General features: G+C 35.6%; 5 protein-coding genes across 5 annotated transcripts; 3 read left to right on the top strand and 2 right to left on the bottom strand.

Moving 5' to 3' along the window:
* Nucleotides 1-795: 795 nt before the first annotated feature.
* Nucleotides 796-4,515, top strand: LOC128670065 (uncharacterized). The gene is made up of 6 exons (XM_053745432.2): nt 796-993; nt 1,370-1,625; nt 2,526-2,659; nt 3,209-3,269; nt 3,651-3,765; nt 4,294-4,515. The coding sequence occupies exons 1-6, from the start codon at nt 915-917 to the stop codon at nt 4,477-4,479; spliced, it is 831 nt and encodes a 276-aa protein (XP_053601407.1). The 5' UTR covers nt 796-914; the 3' UTR covers nt 4,480-4,515.
* A 605-nt stretch (nt 4,516-5,120) lies between these two features.
* Nucleotides 5,121-7,300, top strand: CycC (Cyclin C). The gene is made up of 3 exons (XM_053745431.2): nt 5,121-5,853; nt 6,156-6,248; nt 6,542-7,300. Exons 1-3 carry the CDS (start codon nt 5,263-5,265, stop codon nt 6,662-6,664), a joined length of 807 nt encoding a protein of 268 aa, XP_053601406.1. The 5' UTR covers nt 5,121-5,262; the 3' UTR covers nt 6,665-7,300.
* Nucleotides 7,301-8,904: 1,604 nt separating this feature from the next.
* LOC128669992 (uncharacterized) lies at nt 8,905-10,428 on the top strand. Its single transcript, XM_053745291.1, has 3 exons — nt 8,905-9,056; nt 9,538-9,769; nt 10,213-10,428. Exons 1-3 carry the CDS (start codon nt 8,923-8,925, stop codon nt 10,369-10,371), a joined length of 525 nt encoding a protein of 174 aa, XP_053601266.1. The 5' UTR covers nt 8,905-8,922; the 3' UTR covers nt 10,372-10,428.
* Nucleotides 10,429-10,556: 128 nt separating this feature from the next.
* LOC128669990 (uncharacterized protein) lies at nt 10,557-15,769 on the bottom strand. The gene is made up of 6 exons (XM_053745289.1): nt 15,459-15,769; nt 13,042-14,265; nt 12,644-12,962; nt 12,247-12,390; nt 11,894-11,969; nt 10,557-11,399 (listed from the first exon to the last, which is right to left on the bottom strand). The coding sequence occupies exons 2-6, from the start codon at nt 14,255-14,257 to the stop codon at nt 11,241-11,243; spliced, it is 1,914 nt and encodes a 637-aa protein (XP_053601264.1). The 5' UTR covers nt 14,258-14,265; nt 15,459-15,769; the 3' UTR covers nt 10,557-11,240.
* Nucleotides 14,311-15,460, bottom strand: LOC128669991 (uncharacterized protein). The gene has a single exon (XM_053745290.1). The coding sequence runs from the start codon at nt 15,413-15,415 to the stop codon at nt 14,405-14,407; it is 1,011 nt and encodes a 336-aa protein (XP_053601265.1). The 5' UTR covers nt 15,416-15,460; the 3' UTR covers nt 14,311-14,404.
* Nucleotides 15,770-15,805: the final 36 nt, after the last annotated feature.

Raw genomic sequence — 15,805 nt, 5'->3', positions numbered from 1 at the left:
AGTTATTTTGAAAACAGTTATATTTCAAAATTATTAAACTACATATATAAGTGGAAAATTCAAGAATTTTTTCTCCGTTTTATTTTTGTAAAAAAATCTTATCAGCTTGCATATTAGGTACTTCGAACAATATTTATCTTTCTTTATATGGTGCTACAAAAATATAGTTAGGACTTTTGTTGGCGACACCAAACCCTTCCCCGCTACCGTGGGCGTTCACCAAGGCTCAGTTCTTATCTGTTCTATCCACGTCTTGCGTAGACCAATAAATTACGTACGGAACAAATGTCTGCAGGTCATGCCACCCCCGCCTGAAACTGGCAGAAGGGGCTGACCCAAGAAATGCAGGATTGATGTCGTCAAGATGATATGGGTGTCAATGTTCTGACACCAAGGGATGCCGAGGACCGTGCGAAATGGAGACGAAAAAGTAGAAAACCGGACCCTGCATGGGCTCGGCCGCTCCAGCGCTGTGGAAGTAATCGGGAACACGCTCACATGACAGAGAGAGATTGCGGTGCTTCAAAATAGGAATAAAAATATTCAAAAAACTAAAATGATTCTACAGGACCATACAAAATTAGTTGAGTTGAGACTTAACAAAAAGAATATGAACAATATAATTAACTATTTATTTTGTTTTAATGACGTTTTGAAGATTATATTATTTACAGTAGCAAAAATCTGTGCGTGTAATGATGTTATCATTATCCTTTGATCGGCTTCTGTACGATAAGTTGTGATTGATTGATACCTGAACGCAAATATAAAAGAAAATACCTATGCTAATTATTTTACAATACTGATACGTTAATACCACAAGATATCAATAGCTTCTCTATAATTTCTATTTCTTTTTATTTATTCACAGTATACCGATAAAACTTAAAACAAATAATTTATTTTACAGAAAAATGAAAATTGCTTGTGTGGTATTTTTGGTTGCGTGCGTCTACGCACATGGTGCAGTGCGATATCCTGCCAGAGAAGACAGTAAGTTTTTTCACTAGTTAGTTACATTTATTCATACGGGATTTTAATGACAATTACCTATATGTAAAGTGACAAACTAAACATTAAATAAATATAGGTATCATTGTAGGTATACTTAAATCTTAGGGAATCAGGGAATCAATTATTCATTTAGTATTCGATTATTAGTATTTTTTATTTATATTAACTACTTTTTAATTAATACCACTTATATAAAAACATCATTATAATAACTACATAATACATACCTATTACCTAATGTTATGCTATTGCGTATCGTAATTTGTTAGCTATTGCATCTTATAAGTGCTACTGTTTATAGGAAAAGGTCGAAATAGTGTCACAAAATTATTTTAAAATATCATGTTCTTACCAGATGAACCGCTGCAGTTGAGAATTCTACCAACACAAATACATACGACCACAGTTGGAGTTCAGAACACAGCCGACGACGAGTTGCTGGCTTCAGAACTTGCGCTCCTCAATAATCAGCAAAGGAATCTCATCGAAGACCAAATTGCAAATCTCCTGGAAGGATTCAGGGATGTTGTAATTAATGGCAACGAAAACATCCCTCCTCTAGATCCCGTCGAGTTGCAGCAAATTGGACCGTTCTCGTACAGTTCAAATGGGTAAGTTCACTTCATAGTAGAGGTCGATTCAGAATTTATTTCTGCTAGAAGATACGCTAACAACGCTATGCTACAAGAGGCAGACGGATAATAAGTTCAACAAAATCTGTTGCTATACAGGGTTCCTGGTATTTGACGCATAACCTTCCAAAGGCGCATAGAAACTAACATCTTTTGTTCTACGACTTGTCTAAACGTAATAAATACAAATTTTTTCCTTTTTTATTAGTTTTAAGGTCATTTCTATAAAACGTTAACTTTATGTTCGATTCCGTTACATAACGCTAATAGAGTTATGTAGAATAGAGATGTGTAGAATCGCGAATTAGAATGTTTTTTGTTTATATTAAAAAAAAACTACGAATCACGAAAAGTCGTAGAATAAAAGTTGCTTGTTTTGATGTACCCAAGTGCCTAGTCTTTAGGAGGTTTTGCGTGTGATACCAGTAACCCTGTATAACGATTTATATTAATAAATAAAAAAATGTAATCCCTTAACTGTTCCTTTGTTTTCAGCTCCCGGGTTTCTATATAAGCTAAAAATATTTTTGGTACAAAAATAATATGGTGATAGGCAATTAGGTACCCGTAGATACGATAGTAGTAGTAGATACGATAAAAGATAAGATAAGTACTAAATCTAGCCTACGCAGAGTTTATTCTAAGGAGTTTTATCAATTTTTCCCTCTGGAATTATCAGCCTATTATCCTCAATAAAATCCACATAGCACGTTCTGTGTCACGTACATACTCCGAAGAAAGATTTCTTTGTCAAACATAAAATAAATGTATTTTTCTATGTATTTCTTGTTCCTTTGTTTTCAACTCTCGAGTTTGAACTACCAAACTTTGGAGTCCGCTTATAGAAAATCTTTTACGGTATTTTTCTTTGTCCCGTAGCATTCGTGTGACTGGTTACATCAATGACTTGCATGCAGACGGTCTCCGGTGGTACATTGTAGATGAAGTCACCTTCAACGCCCTCCGCCTTGCATTGGGAGTGCGCGTCACCCTGCCCTGGTTACGAGTCAACGGTACGTGAAATCATCTTGTTACAAATTGTGCCTTATTATTATTTACACGAGAAAGTATTTCTGGACTACAATATATAGTTACGAATCCATTTTAATCGTCCAGTTAGCGTTTGCTATCATCGCCTAACCATAGAATTTACATTAGTTCTTAGTGGTCATTTTAGCAGGTTGTAGTAAAAACCTCCCTGCAAGTGCCTGCACTAATCATTCAGTCAGGATAGCATCTAATTAAGATATCATCAATATAATCAAACTTGTCTCCACTGTTTTGACAAACGCTGACCTTTGCTTATATGGTAAGTTTTTTATTGCAACGTCCGTTATTTAATTTAAGTAAGACTCAGACCACACGCACTTGAAAAATTGCTAATCTATTGTTCACTTAGTAAAGGTCAGACAGATCAGATTGACATTGACCTATAATAAATGAACAACATAAGTCTACAATTTCTCGTCCAATCATGCGGAAAATACAAAGTATTCGCAAACGTTGATTCTACAAATTGACTAACGTGTTTGCAACTAATATCGAAACGTTTTTGCTCACAGGCAGCTACGATGCGAACGCCAGAATACTGTTGTTGAGACATGACGCTGGGGGCAACTTCAGGTAGGTGAAGGCACATCTCGCTAAAATATAACTGAAATGTTGTATATATGTTGTATATTACTAGCTTTTGTCCGTGGCTCGACCCGCTTGAATTTCCATGATGCCTAATTATTTTTCCGTGATGAAAGGTACCGATAGAGATGAAAGGTATGCCCTTTTCACCATACTTGAAATAAAATGTGTAGAGGTAACAAATAAACATATTTTCGCATTTATAAAATTAGTTAGGATTTCTATAGGTTTGATAGAATGATGGCATTCTATCAAACCGACTGATTGGGTTTGATAGAATAGATCGGTATTCGGTAAATAAAAAAATGCCGTTGATTTTATGGGTGACATTTTGTAATTTGAAACTGTGCATATGCCTGTACCTTTCAGGGTCTTCGTCAACCGCGTGGAAGTCAGTGTGGACCTTCGAGTGGGAACCAACATACTAGCTGGACATTTAGTACTCAGAGAACTCGACATTAAAATCGATATTCACGATACTCTGGTAAGAGAGTCCATATTTTATTTGTTATTTCCTAAAACATCGAGAAAATAAATGACAAACAATTGGACAACACTCAACGTCTCACACTAAGCTAACTTCTATCGGAGGTACAATTGGACCTAAATATTTTGAAATATTTGTGATCACAGTTACAAAAATTTGCCCGCGCTGGGAATTCAACTCAGGACCTTCATATAGCATAACAGGCGTAGTGACCACTAGGAGGTCGACCATAAGCTCTACAGGTCTTGTAAATTATGTATAAGTAGAGCTTAGGGTTTCAATGTAGGTAGCCTCTATCCCTTGCTTTGCTAGCCTCGTTCGGGGTTTCGCTTCCATAGGAAATCGGGATAAAAGTATCTACAATGTATGTAATCTGATCAATTGATTTAGCGTTATTGAGAAAAATGTACCTACCGTCGAACTTTCCCATTACAATTACAATTTCATTTAATGAAGAATCATTACAAGAATAATTAGGTACAATGCAAACATTGGAATTGGAGACAATAAATACATTTATTGCAGATTCAAATTGATGGCTTGGTGGGTTCACCTGTCCTCAACAACATAATCAGCGGCTTGGTGCAGAGCATAACCCAAGCCGTGATTCAAAATGAGCTCGAGAAAGTCAGTCAAATGCTGAGCGAGCAACTGTTCGACACTATCAACGAAGTGTTGAAGGACTACACGATCGCTGACATTCTTGGATGAAAAAATTACTATAAGACGAAATTATTATATGTACCTGCGACTGTATAGCTACAATGAACAAACTAAAAATATTTCCTACGATATAATTATTTTTTTTACTTGTGCATTACCAATGTGTTGTGGCCACCCTATTTTTTTAATTTTTATATTTTATTCTTCCATACTAATATTATAAATGAGAAAGTCTGTCTGTCTATATGTCTGTCTGTTCGCTTTCACGGCTAAACCACTGGACCGATTTTGATAAAATTTGGTATGCATGTAGTTAAAGCAAAAACCAACCTCCAAATGACTATAATGGGGGTGAAAGTTATTTCCCGCAAACAAGAAAGAGTAATAGAAATTGTATTTTGGAATAGGTACACGAGAAGAAGTGGAACAGACCTCTAATATATTTTGTCCCTTAATGCATGTATGGCATGGCTATGTTCACTCACCGATATAAAAACATTACATGGTTCACCAGTCCGCATCGTAAGAGATGGAATGATAGTGCAGCTCTTGAAGATTTTAGCCACACCGTAAAAGATTTTGTGCAGGATAGTAACTGGGAGGTCCTTTAGTCCCTCCCAACTGGACTAAATACTTTTGCTATGAATGTAAAAAAAGCTTATATGTCATTGTCATTTCCTATCTGTCATTATATGTCAGTTTGTAATTTTATGTAAACTAAACCAAAAGCCAAGCAAGCAATTTAAATAAAATAATTTATTGGATTATTTTACATAACCAAGATCTATTAAACTCAAAATTAATTGCATTAAATATCATATTCATTTAAAAATGGCTGGAAACTTTTGGCAGAGTTCTCATCATCAACAATGGATATTAGACAAGCAAGATTTAATTAGAGATCGTCAGCACGATATGAATATTTTATCAGAAGAAGAATATCAGAAAGTATTCAATTTTTTCGCTAGTATGATACAGGTACTGGGTGAACAACTCAAAGTCCGGCAGCAGGTCATTGCAACAGCAACAGTTTACTTTAAGAGGTTCTATGCCAGAAATTCTTTGATGTGCATAGACCCATTGCTATTGGCCCCGACCTGTGTGTTTCTTGCGTCCAAGGTTGAAGAGTTTGGCGTGATATCCAATTCTAGACTGATTACAACTAGTCAAACAGTTATTAAAAACAAATTTAGCTATGCATATGGTCAGCAAGAGTTTCCATACAGAAGTAATCATATACTTGAATGTGAGTTTTATTTGCTAGAAAACCTAGACTGCTGCCTGATAGTCTACCAGCCTTACCGGCCGCTGCTACTATTTGTTCAAGATATAGGGCAGGATGATCAACTTCTTACTTATGCATGGAGGGTTGTGAATGATTCTCTGCGCACTGATGTCAGTTTATTATACCCACCATATCAGGTAATTTGATATATTATGAGTATTCAATTATAAAATTTGTTTATTTAATAAACTATGGAGAGGCTCTTCCATCTGACCTTTAGAATTTTTATTATAATCTATATTTAGAATCAATTTTATATTCATAGAAAATTTATTTATTATACTTTGTTTCCCAGTAAAAACATTCTCTTCCATCTAACGATTAGAATAAATTAATGACATGTTTATATTTATATTTTTTATTGATACTCTATAAATAATTGACAATGTCATGAATGTGAAACTTTATATAAATATTTACATGATTGAAAATTTTTCAGATTGCGATAGCAGCTCTTCATATAGCATGTGTTATGTTAGGAAAAGAAAACTTGAAACCCTGGTTTGCTGAATTAAATGTGGACATGGACAAGGTAAGATATAATAATAGCAACTTTACGAAAATCAATGATAAAATTCATAAGTTTATAAGCAGCCATTTGTTTCAAATATGATAAGATCATAGCAATTTAGCAATATTTTATTGTTTCCTGATTGCCACTTGACAGAGGAATTAAATTAAAAAAAAATACAAACAGAAATGTTATGAAAATGTAGGTTAAATTGTTTTTCCTGCAATTAGGTAGGTAGGCAATATATTGTACATGCAATGAAATACAAAGTATGTGTGCGCAACCTATTTATGTTTCTTTTTTAACTTTTTCAGATACAAGAGATTGTGAGATACATAATAAATTTATATGAAATGTGGAAGAGTTATGATGAGAAGAAGGAAATTCAGGGTTTGCTTGCCAAGATGCCTAAACCAAAGCCTGCTCCCCAAAGATAGCTAAGCAGTGACCATGGAGAACTATGCTAAAATATTTCTCCATCTTCATGTAATTTTTAATTTAATGATTAAATAACAGACTGTTAATTCATAATGGAGTTAGTTAGGTTACGATATTTGACATAATATAAGTGAAATGAATTTCATTCGTGTATTTAGAAATACTGTTAACTAATATAGTAAATAAATTGTTTCATTAGATTTATGCTTCATTGGGCATATATTTATTTTTGTTGCTCTAGGTTTGACATCGACATGTTAACATTTCAACAAAAGATTGGTAATGGCTTTCTTTTTTTCAATATATGTGACACGCCATTGTTTTTTAAAATCGAAACTACAAACCCAATCCACGGTTACATAGCTTTTTGGAGACTCACAATACATCAAGTAGTTTTTAAATGAAGTATCAGTGTTAATTATGTACTCTTATTAGGTGGCCTTCAAAGGTTACTCTTGACAAAATTAAGTTCCTCTAGGAATTTAGAAAATGTAATAAAATTATTCCTAGTTTCATTATGTAAATAATTATCTGTACTTATTAGGGATAATTAAGCATGATCCTTATATTCTTTAAGACTGCCAGTATTTTTATCAGTAACTTGTAAGAAACTTTCAATAAATTGGCATACACAATTTGCCATGTTTTATTTCATACCTATGGTAGGTCCCGGACAGAAAGTGTCCCAAATTGCCGTTTTTGTTCCAGTAGTGTAATTTTCGCCACAACGTGTGTCGCTTTGGTGCATTCGACACCACTATGGGACCCACCCTCACTAAACTACGACCAATATAATGGCTAAAATGAATACTAAGGCTAAAATGGTCAGTGATACTACATAAAGTCATCTATCGTCAACCTAAGACTCAAAAAAAGGCTTGGCTCTAATCATGCATTGGTTAGAGCCAAGCCTTTTTTTGAGTTGCTGAATTTCAAATTAAGGAAGCAAGTAAAGGGTAATTTGGCTCAGTCAGGGTAAGCAACAAGTAGGTAATTTGGCTCAGTCTCAAAATGTTTGCTAGATGTTAAATATATCTCTTTCGCAATACATCGCGGCAGGGACTTGAGAATATTTTTTTCATTGAAATTAAAAAAATATATTGTATTGTGCCATAACTAAGAAAATATTATTATAATTTGATATCAAACAACCCACGATTTTTTGCGAGAGACATTTTAGAAGTACATAACTAGGTGGCTTCATTACAAATCTATCTTCTTTGCGAGAAATTATGTGTAGGTATAGTTCATATTGACCAATAAGTGGCGACAGCTACCGCCGTATACGAATCTACACCTGACATTGACCTCTACGTGTTTCCTGCATAGATACCTATGCATATTTTGTGCAATTTCCACCAACTCACAATGCAGTTGCTACTTAACAGCGTACTGCGTATCCGTCCACGTGTATTGTTCTCGTAGTAATTAAGCTGAACGCAGCCAAGAAATGGCATAAACCTGTCTCCAATGACGATATCCCCTTTGCTTATACAGATCCAGTGTGACAGAAAATTGCTTATTGTTTAACCCGGCAATGATAACAACGCCGAAGTAATATCATAACATAGATGTTCACATTTCCATCGGGTCACCATAGTGTCGGAAAGTTATGAGACTACGAAAAATCACTCCAAGTTATTAAAATGTGTATGTAAATTCAATAATTTTCTGCTACTAGAATCATTTAAATTAGGTACTAAAAAAGATCATGTATGATGAAATGAAAAACTATTTTTTTAAGCCAGTTAAAATACAAGACTAGATTGTGTTTACAGTACAAATCCCAACTAATAATCAATGATAATAAGTACAATGCTAAAAGAGCTGTATATTTATAACTTGTATTTTGTGCATGTAAGAAATATTACATTTTTATCGATGGTATTCTTTTATTTACCTTAACCGAATGATTTTATATGGCTTTAAATATTAAATCATCCATAATATGGGCCTGTAAATAAATACCGTAGGTACATTATAATTGAAAAGTGAGTTTGATTATTACCTTTTCACGCTGCTTTTCTTGAAATGTACCTACTTAGTATGCACGGAGAAGGCATAGGTAATTTATTTTTCATTCCGGTAAAAAGAAGTTCCCGTAGGAAATTCAATGCAGCGAAAGTGCTCATTTTGCTCACGAAAGTTTCGTGAAAGATTAACTAATTGGCGCGACAAAGTCCTCAACATTTCAGAAAGTGTGATGCCCCTACACGGCGAATACTTACTAGTATAAATTTAGTATGTGCAAGTTGCAATGTATCAGTACAGGAAAATATTCGGAGCAAGAACACGGTCCGACATGTCATCATCCAAGACGATGTTCTGTGACCTTTGCGTCGTCCTGCTGTTCGGACTCACTAGCATTTTAGCCGAAGATAAAACAGTCAAGTAAGTTCACTATTATACATCCCAACATTACATTGATTAGATCTGAGGCCGTTTTATAAGCGAATCAACTTTGCCAGGCAACGTTTACCGCCAGGTGGCGTTGTTTCGATCTCATAGAAATCTGCTGCTGCGATAGTTTACAATCGTGTCTCATTAGTCACAAGCTTTTTGTTATTAACAAACAAATAACACTGATATTAAAAACCATTGTGACTTAACAACCCGGGAAGCTTAAAAAACAATTTGGCGTCAAAGTCACAAGTAATTAAGTACAATGATTTTTATAAATGTAAGGCGGTATCATCAGTGGCGATTGTGCAAAGATTCCTTACAATGTACACTGCATGATAGAAGCGACGATGTTCCGATCAAAATAATATAAGTATTGATTACCTACTAAAACAACTTACATTTTATTGTATTATACTGGTGACATACAATAATGAGACGAGAGATTAGTAAAAAATATGTTCATCGTCAGTGTGCCAGTCGACGAAGGGCCCAAAGGGAACTGCTCCTGTGGCGGCTTCTCGACCATGACGCCAGATCCAGACAGCAAGCCCGTGCTCTCGCAGACACCAGGCTTGGTCATCAGTTGCAACTCCGAAGGGCAGGCCACGTGCAAAAGCCTGTGTAACGCATTGGGCACTGCGACTAAGGCAAAAGGCCCTGAAATCCTTTGCAATAAGCTGGTGAATGCTGATGAGCTCAAGGTAATTTATTTTTCTTTGACACATCATTATGGTTTTCGACCGATAAGTGGTTTTTGACCTCATCGAGATCTTCTGCGGTACAAGAGGAAGGGCAGTGGAGACACGATAAAAGACGAGCCATGGTTTGCACGAAATGGCTACAAAGGAAATGTTATCTTTGGCACCTATTATCAAAATACTAAGACCATGGAATTAGTAGGTACTCCGTGAAGTACTTACTAATCCCATGACTAAGACTGAGTGGTGGTTACCGTTTCAATTACTCAGTGCTATCAAAATAGTGCAGTGCTTTTTACCTAGTCTGCTACCAATGTAAAAGATGGATGAGTTTAAAATTCACGTACCCACCTTCACCAAATTCTCAATCCACACTATTATTTTTTCCAATATATGTTTTTTCCAATCTAATTTATAGACCATAATTGACCAATCTATGTTTACAGCTATCAGCATTTTACAAAGCGTGCGACAATCCGTGGGCGTATGCGGACATGACAGCGGACGCGGCGCTCTGTTGCGAGAACAGCAAAGTTAATAAATGTGCGTCAGCGCCCGCCACCAACGCCACCACGTCCGCGCCCGAAATCAAGACTGTAGTGTGAACAGCTAGCCCAATGTATAGTGCTGTGTATTGTATCAATAAAACATTGCATTCTGTTTGTTTTTCTATATAATTTATTGCCTTTATCGATGTAGTTTTCTACCTAATGGTGAAGGATTTGCCATATGAAGTTTGAAACCATTTTAAGATTTCTTCCCAAATTTTAGCAATAATAAAAACTTCATATACATCAGTAAAAGTAGTGTATTCTCGTCTTACATTACAATTTCATTTTACGAACAACTTTTGCTACTAAATACACTTCAATAAATTTAAGTTCTTATAAGAACACACCTTACATAATTTTAAACAATATCGTGATATGACCACAAGTTAGGTAAAATGTGTGTTATTTAAAATGAACTGTCTAAAACATTTCACAAAAACATCTGCAATATAAACCTTATACAAGTAAAATAAGTGACATTCGGAATTAACCAAAACATTAATTACCCACTTTAGGTACATAAGCTATATATAGTAAAGGTACTATCTAGATGAGACACTATGAGATCGAATCACTGGATATACGATGTATTTTAGGATAGGATTAAAAATCCGAAGTAAAATGCTCAAGATACATATATTCAGACAATCTTATACAACATTAGTATAAGGTCGATTTTTGCTCAGTTACAGTTGCTATGCCTTGTTTATGGCTAAAAACTAAAATAATTCATTATTACCCACTAAATTGAGTCTTTTCTAGTAAACCCAATTAAGTTAACACGAGAATATCTTTAGATTACACCGATTAAAACTAATTCTAACCACTGCATTGTACAATAATCATCATGTACTAAATATGGATAAAAAAGTTTGTACACACATTTTGTAAAAAGATTATACGTACATAGGTAGGTAGGTACATCAAAGGAATTTTGCCTCGCCGCGGGAAAATCTGGTGTTCAAATCTTGCGCCTTCTTGATGATGGATTTCTTCTGCGCCTCGTCGAAGCGGTTCACTTGCAAGTCCACGTCGCGGCTGAACGGCCGCCTCTCTTTCTTGCCTTCATCCTTTTCTTCTTTCTGTAAAAACATATATTTCACGTTATTTATAATGAAACAGCTGCCCGTCCCGGCTTCACTCGGGTAAAAACACATAAACCTTCTTCACACTAACTATTGGTGAAAACCACATAAAAATCCGTGCAATAGTGTATTAAGTTTATTGCGAACAGACAAACAGATGCGGTAGAGGATTTATTATATAATATGTGTAGGATTTGCAATTCTTGACTCAAGATTTGATTTACTTATGGTCCAATCAGTGACGAGAGGTGTTTGTGCATAAAGCAAGAAAGTGCACTTGGTAGGTATGTAGAATATTGTCGCGACATTCAAACATATGTAACAAAACATATAAGTTGTTGATATTAGTTTTCAATCAATTTATTGTTTTCCTGTACGCGTTAATGTTTAAACACAGAAAAAAAAATTGTCATATTGCATCACAAGGAAGCAAATGCATATTAATCCCCGGGATGCAGTTAAAACTAATTTATAGTTGAAAGCAAAATTACCTTTTTTTTCTTTTTCAATTTCTTCTGATGCATTTCCAAAAGACTTTCTTCTCTCTTATGTTTCTTTTTATGTTTCCTGTAACGAGAAGCCATGTTAAAGGTGCAAGACTGACATGATTCTGATAACGCAGTTACTGTATAAAGGTCTCCCTTTCGAAAAGATCAGCTACACTACAATATTTTATTGGTAATGGTATAAAAATCTAGCGTGGAAATGTTGGAGACTTACGAGGCTGAATTTTCGACATTTAAACACACTTGAAGTCGACAACTGTCGCGTATAACGCCGACAAAAACAAAACTAGTGTAACATATCGAGCGAGTATGTTGAAAATAAATTCTGGAATGCTTACTTGACGGCCATTTCTTGTTGTTCATCCCTGTTGGAGATCTGCCGCGCCTTGGCTTCCCTTTGCAGAGCTAACTCAGCATCTTCTTCCTTCGGTATACCGGCTGCCTTCCGAGCTTTCTCTGCTGGCGTGTCTGTCCAACTCGACCTAAAAACATATACTTTTAATACGAGTATTTATATACATGATAATGTCAATAAACAAATATTTATGGACCTACTGACCATCTAACCTATTCAGTCGTCGAAAAGGCCACTCGAATCCCCACGCAAAAGTGCTCATAACATACAGCATTCCTCCGCTGTACCTATCGCGAGGGATATGCGTTGCGTTAACTAGGTATTAATTTTATTTTCATATTTTTTAATAATATTAAATTATTAATAAATATTGTTATTACCTGTCTGACATGTCGGGACCCTCCTTAGCTCTGAAGGATCGCGCCTCTAAACCCAAATACTTGGCTTTGCCTTCCGGTAGCTCCAACATCCACTGCTCACGAGATTTCACATTGCTGCTTTTTAACGAATGGCCATCAAGTTTTCTTATTTTCATATCCAAAGCGCGTTCTTCAAGGCGTTTGTGGGCATCTGTCCATTTCTCTTCGGCTCCGGATGGCAATGGACCAATACCGACATCTTCATCTGAGCTCTCATACTTCACTGCTGCCTGTTTGCTGTCTGCTAGAACCTTACGCATATCGTCAGGTATCGATGGACCTGTAGAAATAGGAATTAAATTAAATCCATAGCCAGGAAATGTAATTAATTTTATTTTTGCTATCATATTGCTATTTACCAATATTCTTTGAACTGCCTTTGAGATGAGGTGGCAAGGCTGGCCCCTCCACATCACTGCTGCTGCCTGCAAACTTATTCTTCAAGTGTGGCGGCAGTGCCGGTCCACACACATTTGCCTTTTCCGCACTTACATCTCTCTTGGGTCCAGATCTCTTCAGTTTGTATCTTAAATCTGTTGGATCATATTCTAAGTTGCTGTTGTTATCATCATCGCTTGATATCTCGCCTTCCTCACAACTTTCTTTTTGACTTTTTTGGGTAGATGTAACTTCTGCAGTTTCAGAACTACTTTTAGGTACATTTTTCATGTTATCCTGTATATCAGTTGTACTGCTCACTTCTACAGAAGTTGCTTCTTCATCTCTATCATGATTGCTGGATTTTGAACTCTTCTTTTTACTTTTCTTTTTGTGTTTTTTCTTTTTGGTTTTGTGAAGCTCTTTCTCTAAGTTTAAAAGCTTCGCCCTCAATTTTTCGTCATCTGAAGAGTCTATTTCACTTGACTCTTCTGATTTTTCTTTAACAACAGCTGGTATCATATTGTAGTAAGAACCAGGTTTTACTTCATCAGATTCATCACTATGTTCAACCACTATTGGACTGTCACTTTTCCTTTTTCGTTGTGGAGCACGTGAAGGCCTGTGTACTTCAGATTTTTTTATGTTAAGTTCCGGCGATGGAGACTTTTCTTTAGCTACAACTTTTTCTTTCTCTCTTAAATGTTCTTTTTGACGTACCAAATTTCTGTCTGTTTTATCATCTCTTGGTGCTAGGCTACGTCGTATTTCTTCTTTTATGTCTCTTGTACTTCCTGAAGGCTTGTATGACCGAGAACTACTTCTTTTCTGTCTGTCCCTACTAGAAGGCCTGTAGTCTGAATGTTTAGGCCTTTCTCGGGAGTCTCTGTCTCTTCCATGCCTATACCTTTCACGAGATCTTTCTATACTTCTTTCTCTAGAATATTTCCTTCTGCCAATAGGAGAATGTCTAGAATACCTATGTCTATCTCTATCATGCCTATTAAATCTGTCACGGTCATCTTTTTGTCTTTCAAAATCTCGTCTAAATCTATCACTATCTGAAGGCTTACTTCTTGCTGGAAATCGACTACTGTCTTCTTTTTGGTTAGAATTTCTTTTTTGTTCATCTTGTTTGGTTGAACGACCTTTAAATCTACCTGTCTCTGAATCACTGCTTGATTCATCTGATAGCATTTTCACACCTAAAAACAAAAAAGGAATTTTAGTAATTTAATCAAAGAGTTAAATGTTTTACATACTTAACTTTATTTTGTACATTTTTTTTTGTCTTATGTCCTAAATATTACACATATTCTAGAATCAGAGATAGAAATTACACAGTTAAAACATTTTTGCAATCTTTTTAGCACTGTATCGTATTGATTTTAACAAGCCTGCAGTCAATATGCCTTTGACAGACTGTCGTACACTAGACTGCCACACAATATTTTTAAGTATTTGTCGTAATATAACAGCACAATCTATGTCATAAGCAACAGCTCGTAACACATCTTCCATATCCTGTTGTAGCCCTCCATGGTTCCAAAACTTTACAATCTGCTGCTGGGGTATCATTGGTAACTGCATTAAATGATGTAATTTGGTTTCAGGATGTAGATCTTGGTGACATTGAGCATCTCCTGCTGGAAAATCTACATAAGCATTGAATTGCTGCAACACAGGCCGGTACAGCTCACGGAAATTTAACAGTTGAGGTTGCACTATATTCTGTACTTTGTTTTTATTTTCTCCAAATGTCATTCTAAAATCTCCTGCATAACTAAGGTTAGAAATAGCAAAATAAAAGTCATATTCTGAGAATGTTTCTGGCAAGATGAGTAGTGCAGTGTGCACAGCAGACCGTAGATTAGACTGGAGAGCTTTTTGTAGCTGTGTGCTGTTGGTTTGCTTTATAATCTCAACTGGTTTATGAAGGCGTCCTGCCAAATATAAATCATTCCAGTCTAGAAGATCTGCTACTAAGTCTTTTTGTGAAACAACTCCATACTTTATCATTATATTTTCTTCTTTCATTTCAACTAGAGTATTAAAGTAGACTTTGGCTCCCCAATTTTCTTGGAATTTCGCAACAAATCCTTTACCCAAAAAACGAAGAACAGAGTAATGTGACGGATTTTGATCAATATTGGCTCCATGCCATCGGTGAGAGTTTTCTACACAATAAATGAGATCTATCATGTTTTGTTTCTTCTCATATCCTATTTGTGGTTTAACTGCAGACCCATAGGCGAAACAGAATGCAAAGTTTTGTGGAAATTTTGACAGGATTCTATAGTAAAGTGGAGATACATCTTTGACGATACCCAACGCCTTAGCTGCGGTGGCTGCCATATTTTTACCAAGTTATGAGAGGAAACTAAACTAAGCTGCTGACCTGGAGACTAATATGCTTCAGATAAAGAACGTAGATAGTACTGCTTGTTAAATGGTTATAACCTAAGTAAAGCTTCTTTTCTGTATCCGATTTCAGGCATTTAATATATTTTCGATGATTCCTTTTGTAAAACACGTGTTGAATAACAGAAACCTGGTAAATAACCAAGAATTAATTATTATTTTATTAAAAATAGCTAACGCCGAACATTAAGTCGATCGAGTGACACCTGTTCGACTTGACTTTTTTTTTTCTTCATTTCCTGGATCGTGTGGCACTGAAAATGCCAAAGGATTTTTGTTGAAATGTTGATAGATTGACTGCCCTGCCATGCCAGCCAGAAACTT

This window comes from Plodia interpunctella, chromosome 5 (genome assembly GCF_027563975.2).
Source record: "Plodia interpunctella isolate USDA-ARS_2022_Savannah chromosome 5, ilPloInte3.2, whole genome shotgun sequence".
Lineage (NCBI taxonomy): Eukaryota > Metazoa > Arthropoda > Insecta > Lepidoptera > Pyralidae > Plodia > Plodia interpunctella.
This window is presented reverse-complemented; position numbering and strand designations above follow the sequence as displayed.

Excerpts from the sequence above, each read along its gene's own strand:
- LOC128669992 (XM_053745291.1), top strand. The coding sequence starts at position 8,923 with ATGTATCAGTACAGGAAAATATTCGGAGCAAGAACACGGTCCGACATG. Across the intron at positions 9,057-9,537 it reads GCCGAAGATAAAACAGTCAA|TGTGCCAGTCGACGAAGGGC; the intron begins GTAAGTTCACTA and ends GTTCATCGTCAG. Across the intron at positions 9,770-10,212 it reads TGAATGCTGATGAGCTCAAG|CTATCAGCATTTTACAAAGC; the intron begins GTAATTTATTTT and ends CTATGTTTACAG.
- LOC128669991 (XM_053745290.1), bottom strand. The coding sequence starts at position 15,415 with ATGGCAGCCACCGCAGCTAAGGCGTTGGGTATCGTCAAAGATGTATCT.
- CycC (XM_053745431.2), top strand. The coding sequence starts at position 5,263 with ATGGCTGGAAACTTTTGGCAGAGTTCTCATCATCAACAATGGATATTA. Across the intron at positions 5,854-6,155 it reads TATTATACCCACCATATCAG|ATTGCGATAGCAGCTCTTCA; the intron begins GTAATTTGATAT and ends AAAATTTTTCAG. Across the intron at positions 6,249-6,541 it reads TAAATGTGGACATGGACAAG|ATACAAGAGATTGTGAGATA; the intron begins GTAAGATATAAT and ends TAACTTTTTCAG.
- LOC128670065 (XM_053745432.2), top strand. The coding sequence starts at position 915 with ATGAAAATTGCTTGTGTGGTATTTTTGGTTGCGTGCGTCTACGCACAT. Across the intron at positions 994-1,369 it reads ATATCCTGCCAGAGAAGACA|ATGAACCGCTGCAGTTGAGA; the intron begins GTAAGTTTTTTC and ends TGTTCTTACCAG. Across the intron at positions 2,660-3,208 it reads GCCCTGGTTACGAGTCAACG|GCAGCTACGATGCGAACGCC; the intron begins GTACGTGAAATC and ends TTTTGCTCACAG.
- LOC128669990 (XM_053745289.1), bottom strand. The coding sequence starts at position 14,257 with ATGCTATCAGATGAATCAAGCAGTGATTCAGAGACAGGTAGATTTAAA. Across the intron at positions 12,963-13,041 it reads AGGCAGTTCAAAGAATATTG|GTCCATCGATACCTGACGAT; the intron begins GTAAATAGCAAT and ends CTATTTCTACAG. Across the intron at positions 12,391-12,643 it reads GGTCCCGACATGTCAGACAG|GTCGAGTTGGACAGACACGC; the intron begins GTAATAACAATA and ends ATATGTTTTTAG.